Source organism: Suricata suricatta, chromosome 10, assembly GCF_006229205.1.
Source record: "Suricata suricatta isolate VVHF042 chromosome 10, meerkat_22Aug2017_6uvM2_HiC, whole genome shotgun sequence".
NCBI classification, from domain to species: domain Eukaryota; kingdom Metazoa; phylum Chordata; class Mammalia; order Carnivora; family Herpestidae; genus Suricata; species Suricata suricatta.
Window position 1 is genome coordinate 7,116,680 of NC_043709.1, and position 12,008 is coordinate 7,128,687.

Here is a 12,008-nt window from a genome sequence, read left to right on the forward strand (position 1 = left end):
TTCAGGGACAATTATCTTCACCACCAGAAAGTTAAAACCCAACGTTCCCCAGCCCATCCACCAGGAACACAGTCTTGGAAACCAGGTTCCAAGAAGGAAATATTAGTGGTGCCCATGCTTCAGAGAGAATTTAACGAATGCAGATACTAGCAGATACTTAGAAATCTAAGTAAGAGCAGTTCGGCACAGTTGTAAAGAGGAGGTAAGAAAGGAAAAGACAGCAATTACCTTTTCTAGATATTAAAGTAAGCTCGGAAATATCTGCTTAATTCCCCCCTTTCTCTATGATTAGAAATTCATAAATCTGAACTTTATTCTATTACCTTTTAAACTATCCTAAGGAAAATATTACAAAACAGTATCATAAACTGCTGAATGAACTCACACAATCTCCAGTACGACGTTTCCTTATAACTTTACAAAAATTATCAACCAAACATCATCATTAGTGGGCTATTTCTACCAAATATTGTTGACAAGTTCCCATATGCCTTTAATGATGCTCGAATACAAAGTAACTTTAAGAAAAATGTTTCTTTTTTTTATTTAACATTTATTCATTTTTTAGAGAAGGAGAGAGACAGAGCATGAGTGGGGGAAGGCAGAGAGAGTTAGGGAGACAGAATCTGAAGCAGGCTGCAGGTTCTGGGCTGTCAGCACAGAGCCTGACGTGGGGGACTGCAAGATCATGACCAATGACCTGAGCCGAAGTCACTTAACCTTACCAACTGAGCCACCCAGGCGCCCCTGAGTAAAATGAGTAAAATGTTTCTTTGCTTCAGAGTATATTCAATCCAAACACAGTGATACAAATGTGACTGACAGGACTTACTTAAATCTGACTTACAAAGTTTACAATACATCAAGTATATCCAATGGACCAAGTATTAGAAATGCTACAATCTAAACAAAAATGAATTTGGATTGAGTACGTGGGAAACTGGTTTTGAGTCAAAACATCCTTTCATTATTACATACTGATTTTGTAGGTCACCCTTGGTGTTTTCTATATTGGTATATTGATTTAGCCATATAATCTCTTATAAAATGAATACTTTTTAGCCTTTCCCGAAATCAAGATGATCCCATAATTATAAGAAATTAGACAACTACTACCCACTATGAAATAGATAAATGAAACATAACCTTCAAAATTAGAATTATTAATAATATCCCATACTGTACTGCACTGTGAGCATAAATAAAAGGCTTTTTAAAAAAAGTTACTAAGTAGGATGCGAAACTTAAAATTGAAATAATTTTAGCTGAAATTGTAAATCTACTGAATAGCACCTCTTCCCAGTTCTACATCTCCTCCCTCCACATCCATTTAGCAAGCTCACACATTATTTGTTGGATAAACAGTCATATTTTTGTGCTTCAAATAAATTGAATTCAAACAAAAACTCAGTTCTGCTCTTAAACTGTACACATTAAGCAAAATGCCCATAGTGTTCTTAAACTAGTCAACTCTCAAGTATCCACGTAGAAGACAGAATTCATCCACTGACTCTGGTTTCGTGTTCTCTATGGCATTAAAATGATTTTTTAAAAATGCACATTCCTGAGGTGCCTAGGTGGCTCAGCTGGTTAAGCATCCGACTTCAGCTCAGGTCATGATCTCACTGTTGGTGAGATGGAGCCCTACAAAGGGCTCTCTGCTGTCAGCGCAGAGCCTGCTTGACATGCTCTGTCTCCCTCCCTCTGCCCCTTCCCCACTCATGTTCTCTCTCCCCCTCAAAAATAAGCATTTGAGGTGCCTGGCTGGCTCAGTCAGTGAGGCATCTGACTTCAGCTCAGGTTATGATCTCCTGGTTCATGGGTTCGAGCCCTGCCATCAGGCTCTGTGCTGACAGCTCAGAGCCTGGAGTGTCTCCCGCTCTCTCTGCCCCTCCCCCACTTGCACTCTGTCTCTCAAAACTAAACATAAATAAACCAACATTAATGATATATAAAAAATGCACATTCCAGAGCTCAAAACCTTTCTTTCCTCTAACCCACCGGTGAAAGCAGAGGATAAGAAAGAGCTGGAAGGTGAATTGTGGAAAGAAAGAGAATAGGATGTAAACAACAGAAAGCTCAGCCAGTTCAGTAACTGAAAGAACTCAAAGCAGGGGGAGCAAAGTAAGGTGACGAGGTGGGGAGACATCAGAATGCTCAGAGCCCCTAGTCCAGGTGAGGGATATGAGATTTCAAAAAATAAGGATAGAAATGAAAGCCAAATCGATAGAACTTTAAAAAATCTGGTAACAATCTGGCTAGACATTGACAAGCTCATAAAGATCTTACATTCTTATTGGTTTAGAACACTCCTACATTATTAACTCAGCTGTTTTGGGTGCTGAAGAAGCATGACATTTAAAAACACTGCAGTCTTTAAAATGAGGAAAATTTGCAAACTTCATTAATTAGGTTGAAACAACTTTCCTAACCTTTATTCAGTACTTTATTAGAAATTCTATTTTGATACTCTGTAAATGAAGCAGAATTAATCTAACCACAAACAGCCCACCTATTGAGAAAGATGCACAAACACTTAAAACTACTTTTGAAAGACTAAGAAAATTAAATGAAATATCCATGCTGGAAAGACAGATATGACTTCTAATACTTTTCAAAGCAACTGGAAACAATGTGTGAGCTAAATACAAATGTTGGATTCTACAGGATCACAAAGCCATGCAAGTTAGGAGCTGTTAAATTTTGAAATCCAACAGAGTCAAAGGGCATAAGTGCAAACAAATTTCAAAATATGCATTCTTAACATTATCTTGCAACCATGACATCAAAAGGTGCCCCTATACTTTGGCAAGTGCATGACTGACTGACTTGAAGTTCATTCCTTTTTTTAAATTTTTTTTTGTTTTATTTATTTTTGATACTGAGAGAGACAGAGCATGAGAGGGGGAGGAGCAGAGAGAGAAGGAGACACAGAACTGGAAGCAGGCTCCAGGCTCTGAGCTAGCTGTCAGCACAGAGCCCGATGCGAGGCTCGAACCCACGAACGTTGAGATCTGACCTGAGCTGAAGCCGGAGGCTTAACCGACTGAGCCACCCAGGCGCCCCTTGAAGTTCATTCTTAAGCCCGATACATTTATTGAACTTAGGTCTCAAACAAAACTTAAACAGAGATGAGTGCCTATGACTGATCAGATGTGCGACCTGCCTTGCTCTTTATCAATTTATTAATATAGTGACACTTCCTGGTATGAAGCAGGAGCAGAGGAGGGGTAGAGAGACAGGGAGAGAGGGAATCTTAACTAGGCTCTGCATTTTCAGTGCAGATCCTCACATGGGGCTTCTAACGAATCGTGAGATCAAGACCTGAGCTGAAATCAAGTCAGACATGTAACTGACTGAGCCACCACCCAGGCGCCCCTGACTATTTCTTGGTTTTGAGTAGTGGTAACATCTTGGGAGAAGCTTTGTGGTGAGGCTAGGATTTGTTTGCTTGACTGGGGTTTGCTCTAAGGGAATGAAATGCCTATAGGGGATCCTCGATGACAGCTCTATCATACCATCTTCCCAAAAAACAAAAACAAAAAAATTATAAAAGACTGCATATCTGTAAAGAAAAAGGGAAGAATGATTGGTTTTTTGAGTTATCTGCTGTATTTTCTACATTTAGGACAGCTGGTAAACAAAACCTGGACCTTAAATAAACAATTCACATCAATAATTACAATCCACCAAAAAACTTCCAAGGCAAATGGAAGTGCACTCAGAAGACAAATAAATGGCATGCCCCTAGAATCCCTGCCACTGGGTCCTGTGGTGTCACCAGAATTCATCTGTTCCCTTTCCCTGACCGTGTCCCTCTCTCGTTCATGCCTCTCTTTCCCGACAGTAAAAAATGCCAGACCCTTTACATTTCTGTCTTTTCAGAATAGGACACCAACTCCTCTTCCATCTGCCTCACATGAAAACACACCACCACGGTCTATGTTCTCGCCCTACCAGAACCACCTGCATCTGTTTTACCTGAAACAGAAATACTCTTCCAACTTCCTCTTCTTCTAAGGGAAGTTGTCTTCCAAGTTCTCCTGCCTCTGTTCACAGACACATTCTCTCTAAAGTTTGCCCCCAGTCCTCCAAACCCACCCTATCAGAAACTATCCCTACCCACTACCTTTATCCACAACTTTTCTTTCTTTTTAAACACTTACCAGAGTATAACTCAGGAAAATTGTCTGGGGACAAGCATGGCAACCCCACCAGACCCTAAATACTTTTAAAGCAGAAAGTAACCTTGATTCATCTTTACATTTCCAAGTGTCTAAAACTCGGTGGGCAGTCAATGTTTGTTGGCTGAAAGGAGAGAAAGGCACACCAAATGAAAACAGTGACTACTCAACTCAGGAGGATCACACAATTTCAAAATTTTCAAAACTTAACTCATCACAACCCCTTCTCACCACATCTACACACACAGACTTCACTTCATATGTTTGTGATCTCAGTAAATGGCAACCTCACCAACCCAACTACCCAAACTTGAAACTTGGGAATTATTCTTGATCCCTCTCTATCACAATATCCTAGGCTGTAATTAACCAACCAACTTCTGTTGGTCACCCACCTTCCTCAAATCTTTCCACTGTTTTCCATCTACTAACTCAGGCCACAGCCATCACAGCTAGAATCCTCAAACAGCCTTCTCACTGGTGTTCCTGCATCGTATGTTCCCTGTTCCTTTCCAAGGCATTACTCACTTCAGTCAACCATCAAGGTACAATTCTGTCCCATCCATTTAAAAGTGCTAAAATGTAAAGTCTAAACTCCGATAAGCATTATAAGGCAAGCATAAGTGGCCGCACACACACCTTTATGGTCATATTTCTTGCTATCCCCCTAACCAGATGGAATTTAATAGGTTCCCTGAACAGGTCCTACTCTTGTTCCCAGCCTAGGCTCACTCTTACTAACTCTATTACCTATCCTTCGGATCTCAAGATCAGACACCAATTCCTCTAAGACAGCCACTAGAGGAACAGCAGTTACAGGTGATAGGACCTCTGGTTTCTCCCACTGTACACAGGACTTCCCAAATATAATGCTGGTCACATCTGTCTTGAATGTGGCTCTCGTCCCCTGATCTATGAGCTACGTACGGAAGGAAGGGTCTATGTCTGTCTGGATTACCAGAGTATTCCCTGCACTGAGGATAAATGCCTAGTACACAGAAACTGTTGGTCCACTACAGATAAATGCCAGCTTGTCAACTCTTCTAACCCAGTATTTTTCAAATTGTGGGTGACATGCCATTAATGGGTCATGAAATCAACACAGTGGGTCATAACCAGCACTGAAAGAAAGAAAAAAGAAAGAAAGAAAGAAAGAGAGAGAGAAAGAAGGAAAGGAAGAAAGAAAGAAGGAAAGAGAAAGAAAGAAAGAGAAAAGGAAGGAAGGTAAGAGAAAAAAAACATCATAGTATATTACAAGTAATATGGGTAAGTTTGTCCGCTTGCTGAGACAGGGTCTCCAGTACTCATGTAAAATACAGTTCGTACTGGTGGTGGTCAAAAAAATGTGAAAAGTACTGCTTCTCTTCTCCCTCTTCCTTTTTAAGAAGTCTTCTTTTAAGATCCAGATAAGCAAATACAAAACAGAAAAAAAGGTGCTCTATCACACAGTTCTTTAGCAAAAAGCCATTCTTGAGCATTTCCAGTAAGAACAACCTGCTTTCTGATTTCTCATTATAAATACTTGTTGATTTCCATTTACTTACATAAACTAGTCCTTACATATACAAGACACCCTATGTGACAGTACATACAGTACTTCTCTTATTTTAATCTCTGCTACCATATTCTTATATTCTTTAGAAATTTAATCTTTGAGTCAATTTATTGGCTAACTGCACCACAAGCTTTACTTCTAAGGCTACTCCTCTCTGAACTTCATGACTTGGCTTTCTCTTTATCCAATCTATAAATCCATTAAAAAACCTGCCACTGCTTTGTCATGCACATTTAGTAGTAAGGCTAAAACCATCAACACAGTGAGCACGGACTATGCTGCCACAAGCACTACCCTAGGCATGTGATAAAGAGAGTTTTCACTTATTCCTCCCCCACAACCCTGTAAGGTGGGTACTACAGGTGAGAAAGCTGAGAAAAAGAAGTAATTGGCCCAAGGCTCACAGTTAATAAAGGCAGGTCTGGGATCTGAACTCTAAGTAGTCAGACTCCAAAACTCATTTTCTTAACCACTCACTTTTTTCAGTAGTTTCGTTTTCCTTTCTCTCTCAACTAAATTATTCCTAATTGCCTTTTGAAGCACTTATAAAATAATAATTATATCTAAACTGTTCAAAAAAGGCGTAACTCCTCAATATTTATTCTCTTAGGGGTACATGGGTGGCTTAGTCGGTTAAGTGCCCAACTTCAGCTCAGGTCATGATCTCACAGTTGATGGGTTCGAGCCCTGCATAGGGCTTTGGGCTTACAGTTCAGAGGGCCTTTTTCAGATTGTGTCTCCCTCTCTCTCTGGCCCTCCCTTGTTAACACTCTGTCTCTCTCTGTCTCAAAAATAAATAAACGTTAAAAAAGTTTATTCTCTTAAACCTTTGAGAAGTGAGCAATAAAACATTTTCTACTAAAATTTCAGAAAAAATCTACCACCCACCACATAAAAAAATCATCTGCAAAACTGCTTTAAAATTTTTAGGGACACCTGGCTGGCTCAGTCGATTAAGCGTCCGACTTCGGCTCAGGTCATGATCTCACGGTTCATGGGTTCGAAACCCGTGTTGGGGGGCGTCTGGGTGGCTTAGTCGGTTAAGACTCTGACTTCGGCTCAGGTCAGATCTCACGTTCGTGGGTTCGAGCCCCACGTCAGGCTCTGTGCTGACAGCTAGCTCAGAGCCTGGAGCCTGCTTCTGGTTCTGTGTCTCCTTCTCTCTCTACCCCTCCCCCTCTCATGCTCTGTCTCTCTCTGTATCAAAAAAAAAAAAAAAAAAAAAAAAAGGTGAAAAAAGAATTAAAAAAAAAAAAAAAGAAACCCGTGTTGGGCTCTGAGCTAACAGCTTAGAGCCTGGAGCCTGCTTCCGATTCTATGTCTCCCTGTCTCTCTACCCCTCCCCACTTGTGCTCTCGGTCTCAAAAATAAATAAACAAAAGTTTAAAAAAAATAAAATTTTTTCACTTGGTATGATTTCAGTGCCCATTAATTTCTCTAATGTTTGCCACACTAAAAAAAAAAAAACTCAATTTCAGAAATTCTCAAAGGACGAAACACTAAAATCACAGAAAACTCAAAGAAGCATGTCTTCTTTTTTTTATTAATTGTTGGGTGGATGAATTGGCAGAACAGCTCCTGAACTGTTTTTGTAAATATACCAGGAAGAGGTATTTTACACTCCCACTTGTATCTGCAACATTCTTCCTACTCTTTTTTTTTTTTTCCCTTTCCTATTTACCACTTAATGTCCCTACCAACACCATGAGGCACTAATTTTCAACTTCTTGTTTCAATTTATCTCGCTTTTTATAGAATAGACTAAGGAGAAGATGGAAAAGCAAAGTAAAACTAAAACAGAAAATAAATGCCAAAGACAACCAAGGCAGAAATGGCTTCCCTCTCTCCTTCATGCATTCACTGGACACGCCAATATGCTTCTCAGCTCCGTGAGAGAACACGAATTTCTGCTGAAAAAGGGCATCCATATTGTATGTAACAGATACAAGATTTACAACTTAACAAAAGTCACTTCATCTCACTATCAACCACAGATCGCCTTCTTGAAGCCCTATAAATGAACTTATAAAGCCTTGAGAATAAGCAATTGCCAGAGTTCAAGGCACATAATAAAATGTCTTGCAACTTAAACACTGAGGTCAGCAATACCTCATTGAATCAAGGAGCCATAACTGAAAAACTCCAGAAGCCAAACTCTAATGTAAACACACATGCCTAAAAAATAAAATTAAAACATAGTATCACAGGTTTAAGAGCCAAAAAAGCAATGGCCTCCACCAAAAACATCATGGTCGGGATAATAAACCACTAATCCACAGGAGTGTTTTGAGAAAGTATAACTGACATTTAAGAAAATCATTACCACTTCCAGTATGTACAGTACTCCAATGGTCAAAATGATATGGTTTATATACTATCTGCCCTGTGCCTTTGGAATGAAGAACAGGCATAAAATTCAAGCCAATTCTGACACTTGAGTACACAGTAGTGCCACAAAACTATACCAAGACCGGAAGGATCTTCACTTAAAGGCCAGATGTTAACACTGTCCTCCTCTTTTCAGAGTCTGATCTTTCAGTGTTACATTCAGCATGAAGTGTTACGAAGCAGTGATAGAATATATCCAGTGAACAATGAAGGCAACATTTCATCCTTATCCTGCCCATTCCTCAGGTTGTTAGAAACAGGTTCAAGAAATATTCTCAGGACTTACCTGTCAATCTTCCTGTTCAGTAATTTTAGCAAAGTATTTTTACAAATGGGTTTTTATCATGGGGAGGGGGGCTGGTAGGGAACATAAAGTCATTTGATTTATCAAATAGTTCTGCCCTAACTATACCAACTTAAATAAAACTTTCAATGGATCAAGTACAAATACTGAAACAGGAACATAAAGATGCAAAAGCTAAAAAATAAGTCTCTTCCTCCTCATTCCAACACATAAAACCTGAACTTAATTCAAGATATTTGAATCAATCTGGAAATGCTTCAGCAGAATCTTTACCTAATGAGAAATCACATTTATTCTGCATCAGTGGCTAACCTTAAAAATTCAGAAGTTGGAATTTAAACACTAATTTGATTTGTTAACACTGTAGTATGTCAACCCGACTAGGTTCCAGTTTTCTTTCCCATGAAACTGGCACACACAAACACGTCTCTAGAACTGCAAGCCCTAATCATTAAAAAGTTTCTAATGTCTAGAACATCAGGATCATTTTGACCCAGTTCTAGATAAAATTCATAATCAAGTATCAAAGAACTTACTTTCACATTTATAAAATATCCAAAAAATAGCTCAAAAGTCAAAATGTAGAAAGTTACATGTCTGAAAATTTAAAGTGTAGTGTCTCTCTTAAAAGTTCCCTGCAAACTTACACTACACACTCCTGGCTGGAGGGGAAAAAAAGAAAGAAAAGAAAGAAAAAAAGAAAGAAAAAAGTCACCAATCTGAATTAAATTCACAAGGGGACAGGGATGGAATGCTTAGTAACCACCTCCCTCCACCCTCCAACAAAAACCCCACACTGATTAGGATTAAAAACTGGACACCAAAGAATTCCTGGAGTACAACCTTAACTGGGGGAGGAGGGGTGGGTGTTTCAACCATCCCCACAAAACTTAGAGACAGGTAACTCATACTAAGATAAACTCTTAGTACTAAAATTGACAGAGTTCATCTCAGTGTTGAGAGTAAAACAAAACAAAACAAAACAAAAAACCCCACCTGATACATTTAGCACTCATAATTAGCCAAAGATATTTCAAGTAGCAAAAACAGATTTTGTGTGCTGGACAGGTGAGCTACTACCAAGATGAGTTAGCTCAGATCAAATATGGAGAATGCAGGGGCGTCTCAACAACACAGCACAGCCTGCCTTCCAGGCCTTGTTGTTACTCCAAGGCTAATAAGCCGCTCAAATCAGGAGTCATCAAAATGACACACATTAAAGAAGTTTTCTCTACAACATCCCAAGTCTCTGGTGAACTCAGATGTGAAACCCATTACCACATGACACAAAAACTAAAGAAACAACACAAAAGCTACAGGTGGAAATATGTCTAAAGATGATCTGAAAATCCTTGTGAACATTTAAGTGCAAAGGAATACGACCCTTGATACGTGAAATAGTGTTGAGGGGGAAAAGGCAAGTAAGAGAGAAAAAAAAATCCATGAAGATTGTACAGAAAGTCAGGGAATAAGAAGAGATCAAAGTTCTCGCACTGCCAATGTTACAAGTTTGAAGTAGAGAACTTTGCAAAAATCCTCAATCTTGGCAGGTTATCCTGAAACTCAGGACATATTTTTCCCATCAAAGCAAAGCATCCAAAGCATTTGCCATATCCTTACATCTTCACCCTCTGAAATGAAGTCCGCTTAGAAACATGCTTTAGAAGTTCTCTACAAACTCACAGGGTACATTTAACTCCATTATGCACCCTCACTGGCAGATGGAGGGGACGACGCTCAGTTAAGGAGATGCTCCGGAGTAAGGGGGACCGTCTTGTGGACTGTCAGATGGCCAGCCATTCTTCCTCTTCACTATCCTAGCACCTCAAACAACGAGGACAGCAAGAGAAGGTTGGTGGCCATTAGGACAGCACCAAACTAATTATAAGAGGATGACGGAGGCAAGCCTCCCTGAATTTCCCTCGACAAAAGAGCTAGTCCGCAACGGAGTGAAGTTTAAGAATTGTAGAGCTTTTTCACGCTGAAGTGTGGATCTCCACGTATGTTAAAAGCATAAAAAGACAAAAACACACGATTACTGAACCTAAACTTTTGTATGATCAGTTTATGTTTGCAGTTCATAACTGGAAGGCTTACTTCTAATTATGATTTCCAACAACAGAAGTCCACACAATTGGTTATCAACCCCCCCCCCCCCAAAAGAAAGTGACTACAAGCTACAAAGAAAATGCCTCTGCTCTCTCCCAACCTAAAACCCCAGTTTCAGACATTTTGGTCTCACACGAAAGAAAAGAAAAGGGAGATGTAAAATGAACTGCGCTCCATATTGATTCTTAAGACAAATAAAAAGGGGGGGGGGCGGGGGGGGAGCTAGGAATGGTAAAATAATCGGAACCAAATTTCAGCTTTGACGTTAAACCTTATCACGCCAAAACTGAAATCCTGGATCACACATACACGCACCTAAAACCAAGATTTGTTAGACCCTCATCCTCAACAGAAAAATCGTTTGCCCAAAAGAGAAAATCTTGAAAAGGAAGAGTGGAAAGTAGAGAAAACAGAATAACAGCAATCAAGAAGAAAGGGCTCGCAATTCCTCGTTTCTCAACAACAAAAAAATTCAAAGTAAAATTACACAGAAAGCCCTTACACACAGATGCACTGGCATTTCAAAAATTAAACTGCACGGAAGCAACAATAAAGGCTATTTCCATAGCACCACTCAAGGGCTCTAATTCCAGAACACACACCGATATGACATAGTGTTGCAACGAATGTATTAGGAAGCAAAGAAAATGGTTGGGCTACTGGACGTCTTCGACCAGCTCATTCAAACACCTTTAAAATTAACCAAGAGGCACAGAACTAAGACGAGGAAAAGGGAGAAAATATGGAAGAGGAACGGTGCGCCGAGCAGAAAGGATGAAGGGGGGAAGTGGAAGGCCGGGGCTCCCGGGACTAACCTGTGCCATCGCTGGCCGACGCCGAGAGGGCCGGAGACGAGAGTTTAGGCCGCTTGGCTGAAGGCGGCCCCGGTTCCACCACATTCTCGGCCATTTTTAATTCTTTCGGAGATACAGGCGAGGAAAACGAGAATCCTCGGGAAAGCTCTTCTTCGGCCGGGGCTCCCCGCCCCGCTCCCTGGGGTGGGCCTGGGGGGCTCCGGCGGCCCCCGAGGGGGGTGGGGTGGGGGGGAAGTTCCTTTTTCTCTTCGCCGGGTCGCGGTGGCCGAAGAGGGATGCGGACTCGATAGAAAAGGTAGGGGCAAGTGCGAGGGGCCGGGCCCGGGCCCAGGCCCGGAGGAGGGCACAGAAGCACAAATCCACCGAGCGCGGCCGCTGCGGCGAATTCCCGAGAACTCGCGGCTCTAGAGGCGCAGTCCCCGGCCCGCCACGGCCGGCCCCTGCCCAGCCGAGGTCTCTCGGAGCTCCGCCGCCGCCATCAGCCTCTTCCTCCTCGGCGCTGTCCTCCTCCTTCTCATCGCCACAAGGAGGCGGGGGCGAAAAGGGGGGAGAGGAGGAGGCGACGAGAGACACTCACCTCCTCCCGGTGCCCCCTCCCGGACCTGCGCCCCCACCCTCCGAGCCCTCCTCCTGCCGCCGCGCTCCGCGCCGCC

General features: G+C 41.4%; 1 protein-coding gene across 2 annotated transcripts in view; it reads right to left on the reverse strand.

Annotated features, from left to right (window-relative positions):
* Positions 1–11,978, reverse strand: part of EP300 (E1A binding protein p300) — a 77,138-nt gene extending 65,160 nt beyond the window's left edge. For both annotated transcript variants that reach the window (XM_029955811.1, XM_029955810.1), the window contains exon 1: positions 11,356–11,978. In XM_029955811.1, coding sequence (XP_029811671.1) covers positions 11,356–11,449 — 94 coding nt within the window. In that variant the 5' untranslated portion in view covers positions 11,450–11,978. The remainder of the gene's footprint in view (positions 1–11,355) is intronic.
* Positions 11,979–12,008: the final 30 nt, after the last annotated feature.